A 19,145-nucleotide genomic window follows, 5' to 3' on the forward strand; every position below is an offset into this window, starting at 1 on the left:
TCGTCCCAGGAAATTAGGGAGATTAGGGGGGCGAAGGAATATCTTTTATTCGTTCAATAAAAGGTGTTACTTCAGCCACCTTGTGTCTCTAATACTGATGTGTGGCTCTTTGAGAATTCAAAACAAAGTGAGGAATGAACTGAATTTTAGATCAGTGCTATTTTAGGTTGTTTTGGAGTGTATAATTCATACAAAAGAAATTTAACCACCAGCAATTAGAATCGTCTCCTTTTATTCTCATTAATTCATGTAAAGTTGCATTACATAACTTAGGTCCAAATGGGCTGTGAGGAAGATACTGAAACCTCGGAGTGTGGCAAGTTTTAGTTCCACATTTAAAACCTACATTCTATCCAGCAACACTAAATAGCCAATTTCAAATTAAACCAAGTGGTTAGCCACTTTATTATTTTGATAAGCTTCTGAAAGCTGGCTTCAAGATCAAGGATAATGAGGTTCAGAATTTCCATTTCAAGTATATAACACAAATACCACATGCATGCACAGACAATGGTAACAGAGAATACTAATGTTTTGTCAAGTGAATGTATTTCGACTAATCCAATCATCCTTACTAAAGACTTTGCACTAAATGGGAGCTTCCTCCATTATTCAGGTGTAATTATGATAGAATTTAAGACTATACCAAACCTTCCTTTCTTCCACCACATGCTAGTGAGCATGTTCATTAGTGAGATTTGAGGGAAGGGTTAATGTTCATCACACAACTCTTTAGTAAGAAAGTCTGTCTAAAGCGTAAACCTGATGAGCTAAAAGTAACTGGAACACACTGCTCAAATGGAAAGGCCCTGAGCAATCACCACCATGGAGAGAAGGAAAACCATGGAGAAATACACAGTGGGATCCCGCAGAGGGGTAAAGCTACTACAGAGGACACCCTCCAGCTCCACATAGGATCCCCATTCCAACTACACAAAAAAAACCCACCACCAGTGGGCAGCACAGACAAAGCAGGCAGGGCAGGAGCTGCACTAAGCAGTATGTACTATGGAATGCTGCCCGCAGTGACATGGAGAGCAGATGCAAGTTCTCCAATTCCCATAGAACAGATAAAGGGAAAAAACAGCTACTGGTCTTGTAATACAAGAGAAAAAAGCTGAAGAGAAATCTAGCAAAGTCTTTCTGCAGGGCTGGTATCCACAAATTATCACCCCTATTCCGTGGACACACACACACACACACACACACACACACCCACCTCCCATATTTCCTGCGCACCTGTGAGAAGACTGCATGATTTCATGGTTTGGCTGAGCCAAAGTTTTTGAATTACTTTGTTCTTTCTAGATGCCTTTGCTTATGAAAGTATACGGGCTTAAATGCTGAGCTGCATCATTTAAGAAAACTGCAGAGAGATTCTTAGTGCTATGTCAGAGAGTTCAGAATATTTAAGATAAACAAAATGGCCAAGCAGTATACAAGATGCCCCAAAATGTTTACAGATCTCCCGTGGGTACTACCATTTTCATATTTACAAGGGAGACACCCCGCTGACATGCACCAAGCCAAGATCAGACACCGTGGGCAGCAGAAGCAGCATTTTTCAGGTAAGTTCTGTGGGTGAAATCCTGGCCCCACTGAAGCCACTGGGGCCTTGCCATTGACTTCAACCGAACCAAGATTTCACCCAGTTTCTTTGTTTGGTTTTATACAGATGCAAATATAGCACATCTCACCACACGAAATACACCATTTATCGAAAAAGAGCTGTTAATGTTTCTTGTTCCTTTTGCCTCAGCTTGTTGTTCTGGTAATTTTTCTTGTACATAGATTATACACAATATCTTCCAGCTTCATTATTTCAGCAAGCTTTGTTATGAAATTTCCATATTTTGACTCAACTTGGGTACACTTTGGATAAGCCATGTGTCTGATTTGTAACTCCCGTAATAGCTGATACCTATATCTCATTTATTACATTTCTCTCTTAAAATATTTTCTTTTACAATACTCACTCTGCCCATATGTTAAGAGTATTCACTGTTTCTTGAAATAGAAAAAGTAGACAATTTGTGCATTTCATACTACAAGAAGAACATGGCCATTTCACTTGTTTATACAGGCAAGCACCATTTAGGTAAAAGTACAAGACGCTAAAATCTCACAATTATTACATGCAGTAAATGAATCAGAGAACAATACTTTAAAATAAAAATTGTAAAAAAAGTGATACTCCTTTATGGATTTGGCACTTTTACCATGTGTAACAGTGCAGCAGTCTGACTAGCGCAGTTATCTATAGTACCTCATACAATACTGAGCATTATGTGTAAACAGTTCACACCATTCAGTTTTACTTCTGGAAAAAAAGATACATCAATAAAAAAAATGCCTAGCCTATAAAGCCTAGAGCTCATTTACAGTAGCTAATAGAAAAAGCAGAACCATGTCTACTATAAGCTTCAATTCAACATCAGATAACCAAAATTATAGGTTTATGCTGAACACAATTTTATGTTCAAACACAGAGATAAGCAGCATAATCCCAAAACCTAACAGGATTCCAGCATTCTGTAACAGGAAATATCCCCAACGGCTACATCCGTGATCACTAGCATCATTGTGCAGCATTTCAGGCACCTAAATAAAAAAATAATAATATTACCATCTTCAAAATAAATAGTATCCCTCATTCTGACTTGTTCGCTAAGGGCCAGATTCTGTCCCCCTCACTCATGTGGAGTAGTCCCTTACTCCTTGAGTAGTCCCACTGACTTCAGTGACATCACTTGTGGCATAAAGTCTAGTCCTCAGGTGTAAGGATATCAGAGTCTGCCTCCAAACAGCTCATCATACCTTGGAACGTGATGATGTTGCACAGGTCTAATCAGCACCATCTATTTTCAGGAATTATACCAAATGAAATGAATGCCTTCCAATTATATTATTGGTGCATAGATGACTTATTTACAAATTAAAAATAAGAATATAATCTGATTTTCATAAACAATATAGTTCTAGAAACAAGAACAAGTTTGTACATTATTTCTGCCTATTAGAATAATTTCCAGTCTTGTACTGTCCCAGTTTAATCTAGAGAAGTGCTGAAGATTTATTGCAAGTGTGCAGCATGTCTCAGGATCATGCCAATAGTGTACAACCAGGCCATTGTACCATTATCCAATACACCAGCCACAGCATCTTCATCACTAATAAAACTGGTATTAAAAAGTAACTGAAACAGGCTGACATAAGGGGAATGTCTCACTGAAAACAAACATCTCTACCTCCCCTCACTGTTATTTTTTTTAAATGTCTCATGTTTTTGCCTCAATACTTACTGCCAGAGACCATTGTCCTTTAATGTTCCATTCCACCAATATCTCCTATACAGAATAAATCCAGAACCTGAACAATTTTACTCAATTAAGCAACACCACTGAGGTGCCTAGAGATTCTTTACAATGTGGTTATGTGGATTCCCAGAGAATTTTGCTTTAAGCAGAAAAAAAATTCTAGTAATATTCCAATTTGGCATAAAATTTCAATTATTTGAATAGGAACTTCCAACACATTATGCTATTCACAATAATTTAATGTCTATTTACTTGTGTGTGTTCCATAGTTGTGTTGAAAAGCTTCCTTAAGAACAAATTAAATGGTGTCAGTCTTTAGGTTAAGAAACATGTAATACATGTGGTCAATGTTTTCTAAGAGGAAAGAAACCCACTTCCTATTTTATGACAAACTGATTTTGGTATTGATTCTGAATCTCAGTTATGTAAACAACAAGTAGTTCTAGTTACATACTTACCATATCAACAAGAGCCACATACATGAACAAGCCAGCAGTAAGTGCAAATATCCACATTGAAACATTGTCAGCATAGTGACCAATAAGAATCCCAGTTGCCATTCCAAGATATGCTAGCATAGCTGATAGAGCATTATAAAGAACAGCTTGTTTGACTGTCATGCCAGCTTTTAGAAGTACAGCAAAATCTCCTATAGCAGAAAAAAAAAAAGTATCTTTCACCCACTCATGTAACTACTGTAACATGCGCAGTAACATTTATTTTCACCACCTAGAAAGAATATATGGAACTATTTTAGTGCCTGTTATTGGCTTTCTTCAAAGTTTTCGTCCAGAAAATAAGTTGTTCATTTATGGGGAAATAGGTCAGTCAATGAGTGAACACGTGAAAACTGCTTCATAGCCACGATCTATAATATGAAAATTTAGTCCTGCACAAGATCACATTTTTAGTTTATTTTTAGTATTCTGGAAAATGCATACTGTCGGACTTACCTGATTTAATAATGTATATCATTTTAACCGAAGTATTCCACAGTATTCAACCTCAGTGAACACTGTATAAAGTATTTTTTCCACAAACTGGCTTTAATGGATTTTGAAAAAAAAATTGCTATGTGATGTGTTCTCATCATGGTTCTACCCAGTTATCCAGTGACTTTTCTAAATACTTTATACTCTAGCCCAGTCATTGCTTAAGAATTTCTTTACTAATTTCTATAAAAGTGACCTTACGTATCTCAGTTTCACTAGAATGATTAACAGCAGTGCTAATTTGAAATGGGTAAGAGTAGGGAAATATCCCTGTACCATTCCAAACTCACTGTAAAGAAAATTGCCATCTTTTGTAGTGTTTACCTATTACACACACATATATATACATGTTTGCAAACCATTTCTCTCTGGGGGATGCGACTCCCCTGCTAATCTCTATGTAACCCCACCATTTTATACCACAACCTGTAAAATCCTATGTCAAAGCAAATTTCCAGACAAGACAGGCTTGATGAGATTCCTTTTTAAAATCATCCACAGAAAATTCTAAGCAATGGGCAGCCTCCGTTAGTTCAGTAAACAAAACAAGCTTCATTCTACTGAGATAAAAAAGACTAAGTGCTCAATCCAATTCCTAATGACTTCTCTGTGACAGATACCAGGCCCCAAACCTATCACCTCATAGTATCTAAATTCTTATGTGGAAGACACACACAGATTAATCCAATCTGACTAGAAAGACTCAAGATGTAGAGTTCCAAACAACTTCAATAGCACAGATATAGGTGTGAGGTTTTTTTTGTAGGAGTGGTGGGTGAAATTCTGTGGCCTGCGTTGTGCAGGAGGTCAGACTAGATGATCATAATGGTCCCTTCTGACCTAAATATCTATGAATCTATGAATCTATGAATCCCCAAGTTAGACTTTGGATGGGAATCTTTTGCAAGATCTGAACTTGAGCTGAATAATAGTGGAAAAAGCAATCCACCAATGTTTGTTCAAACTTGAAAGTGAATTTTGATTTGATATTTGAGAGTACCCTAAGTACCCTTTCAGCAAATATTCAAGCACTTCCATATTATCCTCTGTGCACACACACAAAAATCAAGTTAAGCAGGTATTTGACAGAAACCAATTGCAAATTGCATATTCAGTTGCAAGATTCACAAGTTACACATAAGTCACACAAATTAAGGAACAGAAATAATGCCACGTAATTAAACATAATACATGTTGAATATCTGCAAACTGAGTGATCTGATCAACAAAAACTTAACTTTTGAGATTTGCAAATAATTCTAAATAGTAAATCTATTCATGAATTTTATAATCTGTTTAAAAAACAGCTGTAAACTGAGTGAACACTTCTGATCCTGGTTAGAATTATTTCCTCCTAAGACTTCAGAAAAATGTTTGCTATGCAATAAAACATTGATAAAATAAAGCATTATCTTTTAATGTCTCCCAAATTCCTAGCAAGCTATCCTTTACTAAAATATCGTGTTGTCTTACCTAACTCATGGGGTAATTCATGGCAAAATACAGCCACAGAAGTACTTAATCCACTAGATAAACCTTCAGTAAAGGCTGCGCCTGTGAAAAGACAAAAAAAAAACAACCCAAAATGTTACAGTTGAAAAAATCAAGCTTGGAAACATTGCTGTACGTGTTCATATCCGATTAGGGCAGAAATGGCCAAACAGCCGAACTCCAAAGAAAAGTGAAAGTGTGTGTGTGTCTGTGTGTCATAGATTTTAAAACCAGAAGGGACAATCATCATCTAGTCAAACCAGTATAACAAAATAATTTAACCTTGTAATTTCTGTTTCAAGCCCATCTCTTATAGCACTTTTTCTTAAAAAGCAAAAACCTACCATTGGTCTCAAATGCCAAAACAAAAAAAGCAGAGGATTGGTGCTTCATCGACCAACTTTACCCTACGCTTTACTCAAGCTGCTGTAGATTAAAAATGTGATTTTTACTAGCCAGTTCTATATTTACTCCTGACAGCATTCTGCACCAACAAATTTAAAAATTCTACGCACAGTATTTTAAAATTCTGCAAGTTTTATTTGTCAATCAATAAATGCAGAGGCTCCAGCATGGCAGTGAGAAGCACAGGCCACTGGTTGCATGAAGGTGGGAGACCACCCTGCAGCTTCCCCACCCCAGGGACACAGACTCAGTGGTGGGGCTGCACCCAACCCTGACACAGCACAAGGCCTGAGCCTGCCCCAGTAACACCCTGGGGCCCTGCCGCTCTGCACCGGGTATGACTCAACCAGGCAGGATCCAAGTATGAAGGGGCTTGGGGGAGGGGGGGTGGGCTCCAGGTGTGGGGTGAGAGGATTCTGCGTGGGACAATCTAGGTGCAGACAGCTCAGTGGGAGGGGCGGTGGGTGTCCCCTAGGTGTGGGGGGATCTGGATGCACAGAGGCTTGTTGGAGAGGGGGTGGGGAGAGGTTCCAGGTGTAGGGGCAATGGGACTCTACCGGGGCTTCCAGGTGAAAGTGGTTGGGGCTCAGGAGAAGGGTTTGGGTGTCGGAGTCTCAGCAGGGGGGTCCGAGTGCTGGACGGGTGGGGGTCTGGGTGCAGCTAATTGGGAGTCAGTCGCATGGGAGTCTGGATGTTGGAGCTCAAGAGGTGCGGGGGGTAGGGCTTGAGTGCAAGGAGTTCAGTGGGGAGTGGTGTGAGTGCAGGGGTGGGGTTCCAGATGGACAGGTTGAGGTTCAATGGGGTGGGGTTTGGGTATAGAGAGCTGGGGGGTTCTAGATGTAGTGGGTGAGGCTTGGAAGGGGGTGTCTGGGTATGGGAGATACAGATGCACAGGGGTTGGGTGAATGGGGGAACAGCTCCCCATACAGTGACCCCTCCCCTCACAGCTGAGTGATGGGGGCAGGAAGCAGGAAAGGATGCTGAGCTTCCTGCAGCTGGGGGAGATTTCTCGGGGTAGGTCTGACACAGCCCCAGCCTGCAAGAGGAAGTCCCAGTCCCATCCTCTCCTGCCTCCAGCCCAGCCAGGACTAGCAGCTAATCCTGGCTCAAGGTATAAGCCACTGGCTGGGGTGTCCCCAGCCCTGCAGTGATTTACCATTTTTCTGCAGGGAAGCAAAGAAATCTGCGGGGAACATGAACTCTGCACACGCATCATGGCGCAGAATTCCCCCAGGAGTATATATTGCTCAATTTCACAAAATTTTGTCCTGAATAAATCTAGCACTGAAATAGTGAGAGTTATTCTTGTGGTTGTGTCAACCCTGCTGTGTATCAAGAAATACCTGAAATATCACAAGAAAGCTCTTTCCGGATCAAAGGCTCAAATAAACACCAAAGAATTTGAATTCTTAGACACGTCTTAGCTTAACATTTGTGGTTCATTCCTGCTACTTGCAAGAAATAGTTTATACAGAGTGTATTTTATCAATTTTTGAAGGAGAAGCCCAGGATGTATTCAAAGCTCTATTTGCATAATGTCTTTTGTCAAGGCCTGTACCATGGTTTATTAAAGTCTTAAGTGGATGAAAGATAACACAAAGGCAATATGGACCCCTAACTGTTATATAAAATTTATGAACATACATATAAATGGAACTGAAAAGGCAGACACCAGGTCCTAAAATCTGATTAGGGATTTTCAAGGCTTCCGGTAAGGCTGTATAATTCTATTAACAACAAACAAAGACCTTTCCCAGACCTGAAGAGCAGCTCTGTGTAAGCTCGAAAGCTTGTCTGTCAACAACAGAAGTTGGTCCAATAAAAGACATTACCTCACCTATCTTGTCTCTCTAAAAAAACAAGATGTTAAGATGGGAGAGGTTCATACGTGGAACCAATGGATATTAGTTTTTATTGCAGTGGTGACTGGTGCTGAAAATAAGTGTGTGTGGGTGGAGGGCTGGTGGTAGCAAACTGCCTGTGGCCCAGCTTCTGCCAGGGTGATTATGTTTTTCAAAGTGGAAAACTGGAAGAATGCAAAAAGAAAAGGAGTACTTGTGGCACCTTCACTGAATGCATCCGATGAAGTGAGCTGTCGCTCACGAAAGCTTATGCTCAAATAAATTTGTTAGTCTCTAAGGTGCCACAAGTACTCCTTTTCTTTTTGCGGATACAGGCTAGCACGGCTGCTACTCTGAAACCTGGAAGAATGCAGGTGGTCATCTCAAGGAAGCATTTTGATAGGAGATATAGGGGTGAGGGGGTGGCTAGTGGAGAAGTGAGCGGGACAAAAGAGGGCACCCATTCCCTTTTCAGACTAGGACACTTTCTTGTCTAGAATAAGGAGGGGCTCCCTCTGTCATCCCTTTACTATGCTCCCTACCTTTAGACTCTTCCCCTGCATTTTAGCTTTTACCTATTCTTCCCCAACTGTCCTTACAGCATTCACCCACACCCTCATTCACCAACTGATTCCCTCCTGACCCCACACTCAACTCTTCAAACCCAGCCCAATTCTATTCTCTCCCCACCCAACTGAGGACCTCCCCAAACTCTCACCAGTCCCCACAACTGAACCTCCAACAACTCAGGAATAGCCTCTTCACAGCTCAAAACCATCCCCTCAAGTCTGAACCCTCTCTCACACAGCACTATAGGCCCCTTCTCCCTCTGACCAGACACACATCACCAAGGGGCTCAAAAGCAACTCAAGCTCAGAAGCTTCCCTCACTCATTACTGGCCCTGGAGAAACAGGAGCAGAAATAGCTGTGTAGGAGTGTGAGAGCAGTTTCCGGACTTCACTGGCTCATTTACCATCTTCTTAAGTTGTTGCAAAGTGAACTGATGGAACATTAAGCTGACAGTTGTGAGCTACACGCTTCCTCTGTCAGACAAACTTGAGTTAGCTGCACAGAAGCCTGTATTTCCTGCTGTCTCCTCTCCTGCTGCCTGCAGTCTATGGAAGCGTATGGCACTCTGCAGGGTGGGACTGGAGATGTTTCAACCTGAAGTCCCACTGACAGCAGGAGGCACTGCACCATACAGTCCATCAGTCACATAGAAGAATCATAGAAGACAGGGTTGGAAGAGGGTCATCTAGTCCAACTCCCTGCTCAAAGCAGGACCAACCCCAACTAAATAATCCCAGCCAGGGCTTTGTCATGTAATGTCTATAGAGCAGCTGACAACTCTGGCATTATTGCTGGGGCATAGCTACATAAAGGCCTAATGAGTAGCCACCCTCCTTGACTGGATGATTATGACATGCCAAAGTTACCACTCTTTTCGGACACTGTTTTTCTGAACATTACTCTGTAATTTGCTTAAACTTGCGGTCAGAGAGAATGTTGGACAATGAGTGTACATGCAACAGGCAAGGCCAACAAGCTTCACCACCATGGGTATGACAACCTAATGGGAAAGAGTGATTTATATCACTCCATTGGGCCTCTATTCCTAATCCTGAAAGATGTCCTGATTAGGAGATGAGAAGAGAGAGGTAGAAGATATCACTGTCGCCATGGCTGTGTCCTCAGCAACTCCTGGAATGTAAACCTAGGAGTCCTACTATTTCAGCCTCCACCGGGTAAGTTTCCCTCCCTTCCCATCACCTCATTTCTCCAATTGTAGGATTCTTTCTTTTTGCCTTCTCAAGCCCGAATGACTTTGCCAGGTTCTCAATTGGCTAATAAGACTGTATACTGTGTGATTTGCCTGGGATTACCCAGCAACTAAAACTACAAGCTTTAGTGAGACAGAAGCAGCATTTTCCTATTTTTCACTGTTTTATTCTCTTTGCCTTCATGTATGTTTGTCTTTTTGCTTCTTTAACAAAAGAGATTAGACTTCAACTCATGGAGCTACTACCTAAAATGGGCTCCCTAAAACAAGGGAATTTAGTATAGTTTAAGATATGACTAAAGGGATTTTCCTTTAAAAGACTAAAATAAATGAAAAATAAGGGTGCTTGTTACAATAAAGGTTTATCTATAATTTTAAGATGTTCTACATTTTAACCATTTATTAAGAGCACATAAACAGAAGAGGGTTTTTTTTTTTTTTTAAAATAGTGATGGTGGCAGGAACTTGTCCCTTATTTATTATATTTAATGTTGTAACAGTAATACCAGAATTCTAGTATACCTTAGTACCTTCGAGTCTTATCCCATCTCAATAAATAAAACCGGCCCACGAAAACGAAATAAATACATGCTGGAATACAGTAAGGAATCATTATGAATCTGAGAAGAACTCATTTACGGCAAATGAGAAGGTTTATTTTAGCCTAATATTTTCCCGCAACCAAAAATAAATTAATATTTTTTCATTCAAATACCAGGAATCTTTTTCCTAATGGTTCCAGGATTTTCCCTCCCCATAAGATAGGCAGGTTGGGCTATCCCATAATATGAAATTTTAGACAGACCAAAGGGAAGAAATCCATCTTTCTAGTAGTCTAGATCAGGGGTGGGCAAACTTTTTTGTGCCTCCCCAAACAGCCTGCCCCCCACCCCCTATCTGCCCCCCTCAGAACCGCCGACCCATCCAACCCCTTCTGCTCCTTGTCCCCTGACCGCCCCCTCCCGGGACCTCCACCCACTAACCGTGCCCTGGGACCCCACCCACTATCTAACCCCCCTGCTCTCTGACTGCCCCCACCCCTATCCACACCCCTGCCCCCAACAGGACCCGCAGGACTCCGACACCTATCCAACCCCCCATTCCACATCCCCTGACCATTCCCCCCACCCCCCCCCGAACCTCCACCCATCCAACTGCCCCCCTGCTCCCTGTCCCCTGATTGCCTCCGGGAGCCCCTGCCCTTATCCAACCTCCCTGCTCCCTTACCATGCCACTCAGAGCACCAGTACTGGCAGCCACACCGCCCAACCAAAGCCAACCACACAGTCAAACCGCACAGTTTAGAGCAGTGGGGCAAGCCGGTGGCTCTCGCAGCCACGCTGCCCGGCAGGAGCTCACAGTCCCACCGCCCAGAGCTCTGGCGGCACGGCAAGCTGAGGTTGCGGGGAAGGGCGGATGGCAGGGGAGGGGCTGGGGGCTAGCCTCCCCGGACGGGAGCTCAAAGGCTGGGCAGGAGGGGCCCGCAGTTTGCCCACCTCTGGTCTAGATGAATCAGTTAATGAGGCCTTACTAAATTGGCTGGTCTCATTTGTTACAGATGATATTAGCCTTCCCTTGTATTTTACTGCAAGTCCACCAAATCCATCCCTTCCCAAATCTCTCTCACATATACTTAGGAAAATTGATTCTTCTTGGCTTTTATTACATGCAAATCCTCTTATTTTTCCTACCACGTTTTCACTACTGATAAGCTGGAAAATTTAGATTCGATGGTCCAATTTTTATTTTAAAAAAAGGTTATATCAGAAGCTCTCATCACATTATATTATGAATTGGATACAGAATCTATGTTTGTTCACATCATTATTCTGAAGTCCAAAGAAATACTTATACACTATCACTTATTGTATCCCTTCCTCATGCAAACAAGAAAAAGGAATTCAGCCCTGCAATGTGATTTATAGTAAAGCTACTGTCCTTGAACTGACTACAGTGCATTGTTGCAACTGACCCTACATTAAAAATGAATCCAACATCTGTAGAGCAATGAGCACATCTAGAAAACTGTTGTTAGTCTTTCGTGATCTTGACTTGTTGGTGTTGACTGCTCATTTAAAAAAAAAAAATTTCCCTCCCATCACCATCTTACTTTATATCCAGAATTCTCATTATCCATCTTGCTAGAGAAAGGTAGGGGACAGCCAACCTGATCTCACTTGTCTAATGCCCAAAATGCCGTGCTGCACATACGGCTTTTGTGAATAGTTCATTAAATCTTTTCAAAAAAGCTACAGCATTCCAGTATCACAGAACTGAAGAAATAAAACATGCATGAGAGAAGGAATAGGTACACGAACCAACCATGCAGGAAGAGGAGATACTGTTATACCTTTAGACAAGCTATGGTTTAAAAAAAAAAAAAAAAAAAAAAAAAAGTCACAGGATATACACTAAACATTCAGTCAAAAAGTTTAGGAACCCCTTCCTTAGGGGCTTTGGACATTTAAAGTATGAATCCTGATCTTGGTGAAGGTCAATGAAGCTTGAGGAAAAATATGAAAGACGATGACCTGATTAAAATGAAAACTGGAGACTACATAGACAGGCTATAGGAGTGAAGACATGGGATCACCTATTTTTATGAACACAGCATAGGGAGAATTAACATCAAGCCTGAAATCAGTGGATGCTGCTGGGTGCCCAGCACTTTTGAAACGTGAGGCCAACTACTTAAGTAACTAAATCATGAATTTAGGTGCCTATCTTTAGGCTCCTAGTTTTGAAAATCTTGGTCTGATCTTTTGGGTGTAAAATAATTAAAGCAATATTTATAGCTTCCCATTGTCTGTTTCTTTAAGAAATGTCTTTTCTGTTATCCGGTCATTATCCTTATACCTTTCTCAGTTGCAACAAATAAGTTATGGTTTACTGTTTCGCACTAGCTATCCAGGTTTCCAATCTGTAACCTTGACTGATCAATTCAAAACCCACTAGCAGATCACTGGCTAATTTATTATGGCAAGACTCTTATCTGATATCCTCTCGCTAGAAGTTAAGTGGCAGCAGAGGAACAATTTTACCTTGCTGTTATTACACGAGAAGGCAAAAGTATTGTATAAACACTTACCGATTGCTAAGCCATCACTGAAGTTGTGTAGTCCATCACCCATAATCACCATCCAGGCTAGAGTAGCTATCCCAGCATCCTTCAGCTCTTCGCGTGAGTAGCGCTGACTGTGGCTGTGTGGATGATGATTCTGGGTATGATGGTGATGCAGAATATGATGGTAGTCATGATGATGGTGACTCAGATGATCTGACTGTCCAAGAGTGTCATGTAAATGAGAATGGCATTTGTTTCTACACCCCCTGGATACATATTCATTGTCTGTTTCCTCTTGATGGGAATGAGCTATCATGACTTCTTCTTCTTCTTGTACCACAGGTTGCTGAGAAATGAAGTGTGATGGATCTTGTGACTCTGTCCCTAAGTAACCTTCAGGCCCTTGTAAATAATAAAATAAATAAGACTACATAACTGTACATAAAAATAATCACATACAATGTTACGTTACAATAAGAGAAAAGCAAATAAATTCAGAATTGAGATGGACACCTTCTTCCACTGTGACTAAGTATGGCAATATTTTGAATGACTTCCCACAATAGTTTCCTTTTAAATATCATCTCAAATTTCCCTAAACTCACCATGAAATTCTACAGAAATGTTACAAAATTATATATAAAAAAAAAAGTCTTAACTCCTAACTCGTCTCTAAAGACTCATTTCCAAAAAACAAAATCTTCACAAGTTATACCGTGGTGATCTAACTTCTTTCATCTGATAAAATATATTATTTTTATAGCAACAATAGATTATACCATATCACATATTAAATCATTTGCTAGTTTTTGAACTATTTTTCTTAGGCACAAATGTGTACAGTTTTTACTTTTTAAACTTGCACAGTTTGACTTGTAGCCCAATTGTTTAGAAAATTAAAAAAAGTCTGAAATCACATTGTATGTACTTTTAATGAATTTTAGGCTGAATTATAAGCCACCAAAATCAGAGAAGTTATAATATAAGGATCAATTCTGGCACTTTGTGATGATATAGATGTAATTGATCACTACATAAAAATCCGGAAGTCTGAACTTCCAAAAAATAGTCAGACATATGCACAGAAGGAAAGTATGCAATACAGAAGGACATAGCAAGTTGTATTAAACATTTAATGTCAAGATAGGTCAGTTAAGTTAAGAATTGGCTCTAACTGGCACTTCAGTTAACTTCTTTACCTGCAGTGAGTGACACTGAAAGACGACAATTCTTGTGTCTTTGGGGGAAAAACACAAAACAAAAAACGTAATTTGCAATATAATCCTGAAATAAAAATCCCATTGACCTCAGCACCAATGGGAACTGGTTTCTGCAAAATAAGATATGCTCCATATAGCCACATAAAAACTACAAATGGGGATCAGTAAAACCAAATTTCACTGTGATACCTATGCAGACAATCAGATATAGAAGAGTTCTGTTTGAGGCTACAGGATCATGTATGGCATGCAACACTAAGCCAACATATGAGCTTTTATGTATTTTCAGGAGTGTCTGGGGTTCTGTCGAATCAAATAGAGAATATTAGCATTCTGGTAGTTCTAGTCAGTGTTAGATGCTTGAGGTGCTTAAAAAACAATAGACAGAAAATTGGAGAAAAAAATACAATTAAAAGAAGCCAGAGATAATTTATCATGCCAGAAACAACCTCTCCTGTTAACTACAGATAAAAAGTGCTGTCTCCATATAATATGATTGCAGGAGATACACCCATGCGATTTGGGGTCCCTGCAAACTGAACAAAGTTCCTTTTTTAAACTGACTATTTTGGTACTGTTCTACTCGGTGGAGCAGTTCACACATTTTGATTCCAAGAAATGCTTCTGAGATGGTGTTTTGCTCAAGAGTCTGAAAAACGACTTAAAGCAGTAAAAGTGAAAGTAACCCTTCTAACCCTGAACATAGAAACAGAAATAAACCCAAATCCCCATTTATTTTTTTCAATTGAGTATATGATTCAGCCTTGCAATAGGATCAAGAGGAGAGAGAGGAAGTCCACAGAGGAAGTAACAGAGGCATATAAGGGCACATCTTAAAACCTCTAATGGGGTAACTAGAGAATATAAAGTCCAGGGCTTAAAGGAGTGAGGCAAAGGGGCAAAAGTCAACTTCATCTATGCTTTCAATCCACCAACTTCAGTGGGCTTTCACCAAGGATGTGTATATTTGTTCGCAGACACAACACTGCTGTACTTGGACAGATTTTTGACATGAACTCCCCTCCAGCAAATATCACACTAATATGCAAGACATTTTATAATTATATTTTCACCTCAGAATTGCTTTAATCTCACTCTTGCTGAGAATGAGGTATTTTGATCACACTGTAATTTAAAACCCAGAATGAGATTACTTAATGTTAATATATCACACACACACAAACGCCCTGTTTACACCTACCTTACAATCCAAGTGCTTATCATAGTGGATATTTCAGTAGCCGAGCACACACAGTACTGAAATCAGCCTATAAAAATCAAAAAGCTCAATGTTTTATTGTAAACTTGTACCAGAAGATCTGGACGTTTGGTGGCACTCTTGTTCCATGAAATTTTTAAGGTGTTTTCATTAATGGTCTGATTTTGAGAAATGCTGAATACCTGCAGCTTCCCTCTCCCCAATCAACTTCATCTCGAATTGTGGGTGCTCAGCCCTTCTGAAAATCAAGTCCTCAGGTATTTGAAATATGTAAGCTTGAGTGCTTACGTTTTGATACCAGATTTGACACAGGGACTCTTAAAAATCCTTCCTCCATAGAGTTACAGGTACTATTAGTCTAGAAATTGGTAGATGCATAAGCATCTTAAACTTCTGTAGACAGAAGGGCTTAAACAGAACAGTTTTGATTTCCAGTGCTCAATCCTGTATCACAAGAGTAGAAGCTTAAAAATTCAGAAAACACATGGACTACTTCGAACCCCTATCAACATTAAAAAAAGGTTAAAAATCAACTTACTTAGGGTCAATCCTCTGCATACCAACGTGTATCAAGATTTTGTTTCAGGAAAGATTTAATTAACCTAGCTACACAGTGATCCAGTCAACAGTAAGTGAAAGGATCAATGAGCCTTCAATAGCATAGAAAAGATTCTTTACCCTTTTGATTGATACAATTGTGCAGTAGTATTACTAAGACTTACGATAATCTGCATCTAATTTTTCTTCATTTGTTGAAAACTTCTTACTTTCTGCATCTTCATTTTTTTTCTGACTCCAAAAGAAAAATTGAAGTTATAAATATTTTACTTATTTTTCAGGATATACATGAGCAATACACAGTATATTTATAAAATTATGCAGCATGAAAATCAAGAGGACGGCATGGAGATATCCAAAGAATACATAATCAGGAAGATGACTAGAACGTCAGCAGAAGCAGAGTAAGAAGTAGAGTAAAAAGGCAAAGAATTAGCTAGGGTACAGAGGGAAAAAAAATGTCACAATGAGCAGGCGTAAGGATTTATACAGAATTACACAGTAACTATAGTTCCACTTTATACTTGAAACACTTCTAAAGCCTCACAAAATGCCAATTTTTTCCCTATTGTAGTGTTTAACGCATACTCAAATTTTAAACAAATGTCTCTTTAAAACATGATGAAAACCAAGCATCTGCTCTGCCTGGGAACTATTTGCCCAGAGGTACCTTGCAAAGAGCAAAGAACTTTAGCTGTAGTTATGGAGACTGATCCTGCCAACCTCATGAGTACTGGGGGGAGGGATAGCTCAGTGGTTTGAACACTGGCCTGCTAAATCCAGGATTGTGAGTTCAATCCTTGAGGGGGCCATTTGGGGATTGGTCCTGCTTTGAGCAGGGGGTTGGACTAGATGACCTCCTGAGGTCCCTTCCAACCCTGCTATTCTATGATTTCTTACCCATTTTTACACTATGCAGCTTGCTACAGTGGGCACCATTTTGTAAAATAACATTTACACCCACAGTAGTTAGAATAGGAATAACACCAATGATGTAAGTGTAAGGACTACCATAACAACCCCAGTATAGTAACCACTGGGATTTTTGGAGGGAGGAGGAGGAGAATGATGTGGTTTTTGTTGTTTTAAGATGGCACTCACTGTAAATCAGGTCTTTCACTGTAACTTCAAGGTAAACAACTGAAAGATGCAGACTGAATTATCTGCTTGTGCAAGAAAACAGTTAACAGAATTCTTTTTAGGAATATAAATACATGTCTACTCTGAAGGAGGAAAGCTGGTTAGGATCACCCAAAGTATAGTACTATAGACTTATAAGCAAAAATTGAGTTGTGAGCACATTCCTCATTAGCTACCAAATCTAATCAACAAGCTGCTCTCTACAAAAGACTAATTTTAATATCCACAGACACGACTATTACATAGTGCAATGAGGCTTCAAAAATGTAATTTCCCTACCTTTTTCTTCTTGTCTTTAAACTGCTTAATTAAAGTGATCAAATGCTCAGCTAGAAACATGAAATACAGGCCTCCAAGGGCTGTCAGTCCTTTCCATGTGGAATCCAAATAAGCAGTTTCTTCTACACTTTGAAAGACAAGATGCTTGAACAGGGCATCTTTATTTTGTTCAAGTAAAAGTTTCTCGTGGTGATGGTGATGATTTCCATGAGACTAAGGGAAATTCAAAAAAAAAAAAAAAAACATTCAAGTTCCACTAATTCAGAATAAATTTCAGTACAACAGAAGAAAAAACTGAAAGGTGCTCTGTGGCTCATTTTTATTGATTCCAGAGACAAATCTTATTACTTTCTTAAATGTGAGAAAGAACTATAAATGAAAACAACTCAAAATGGATTAAACGGCTGTGATGTTTGTGGGTAAAGGGAAAAATTTAAAGAGTACATGCAGACTCAGCCATCACCCTCTACCAAGTGTGCATATGCACCTTTCATTAGAATGGTTTGCAACATTAGGATGCTCTTGCTAAATCCTCAGCTAGTAGTGGTGGCCCAGACCACCATTTTTACTGCCTCATCTATAGCTGACAAAGAAGCTAGGAACATTCCTTTCTAATACAGACCACACAGTAGTGACCCAAGCCTTTGCCTGCTCTCAGAGGACCCCATCTCTGGGGCTCTCCCCCATTGGGAGGCTACTTGAACCAAAGTTGGGCAGCTTTCAGGGCAGGAGAGAAGGACTTCTGCTTAACTTTTTCATGAGTTTGTCTTATTCCAGAAAATTCTGCTGCCAATATATTTTTGAGGTGGCAGCAACAGTAATTTTGTTTAATGTACACGTTGATTAAATTTATGTTTTGAAACAGTAAACGGCATTCACTTCCTATGACAATAAATAAATGGCTGGTTAAATAGAGCAGAAAGGATCAAAATAATCTGCTAGCTAAAAAAAGATCCCACAACTCAGGCAGATTAGTGTTAAGGTGAATTCAAGGGTGTATAATGAATAAACCATCTGACAGAAGCACCATTATGGAGACTGAATTTTAATATCGGGGAAAACAAAAATCTAGGTATTGCATTATAAGTGCTCTAAAAAGACGACTGTTTAGCACTAAAAATCAAACTATTCCCTCTCCCATTTTTTTGCCACGTATGTTGGATCTAGGGCAGCAGTTAAACAAGTCAACTCTATTCCCAAAGTAGTCTTGATAGGAGTGTGAAAGTTATTTTGCATTTTTTTGCGCTTTTTGGGGGGGGGGGGCGGGGGAGTGGGAGTGGAGGGCATGCAGAGAGAATAAAATGACACCTATTTGAACAAGACAAAATCATAAGGGAAAAATTTGATAACAATGATAAATTTACTCATTTTCACTCTCAGTTGTATAGTAGTAAATTTTCCAGATGGAGATACACAAATCTAGAATTTCTGACCAGATTTAATTTCTTAGGTCAAATTTTGAGGTAGAGGTGCATTCCCCTAAAAAGCCCCAATGCATTCCTAAAGTATAGTTTCTTGTCCAGTATGAAAGAGGAAATCCCCTGAGGTCCAGATTCAGACCTTATATAAGCATGGTGCAACTCCCATAAAACACTCTGGATCAAATGCAATAGTCACAGTGTAAGTGGGTTGGAAAATGAGTGTAAACTAAGGATGTCAAGCAGTTAAAAAAAATTAATCGCACGATGAATCGCACTGTTAAACAATAATAGAATACCATTTCTGTAAATAGTTTTGGATATTTTCATTTTTAAATATATTTATTTCAATTACAACACAGCATAGAAAATGTACAGTACTCACTTTATATTTATTTTTGATTATAAATATTTGCACTG

General features: G+C 39.7%; 1 protein-coding gene across 1 annotated transcript in view; it reads right to left on the reverse strand.

The window, feature by feature from the left end:
* Positions 1-215: 215 nt before the first annotated feature.
* Positions 216-19,145, reverse strand: part of SLC39A6 (solute carrier family 39 member 6) — a 31,571-nt gene continuing 12,641 nt past the window's right edge. Inside the window, exons 5-10 of the mRNA XM_077810849.1 lie at positions 17,308-17,520; positions 16,053-16,119; positions 12,916-13,293; positions 5,783-5,863; positions 3,776-3,966; positions 216-2,601 (exon numbers count right to left, since the gene is read on the reverse strand). Of these exons, the coding sequence (XP_077666975.1) occupies positions 2,449-2,601; positions 3,776-3,966; positions 5,783-5,863; positions 12,916-13,293; positions 16,053-16,119; positions 17,308-17,520 (1,083 nt within the window). The 3' untranslated portion in view covers positions 216-2,448. The remainder of the gene's footprint in view (positions 2,602-3,775; positions 3,967-5,782; positions 5,864-12,915; positions 13,294-16,052; positions 16,120-17,307; positions 17,521-19,145) is intronic.

This window comes from Eretmochelys imbricata, chromosome 2 (assembly GCF_965152235.1).
Source record: "Eretmochelys imbricata isolate rEreImb1 chromosome 2, rEreImb1.hap1, whole genome shotgun sequence".
NCBI lineage: Eukaryota > Metazoa > Chordata > Testudines > Cheloniidae > Eretmochelys > Eretmochelys imbricata.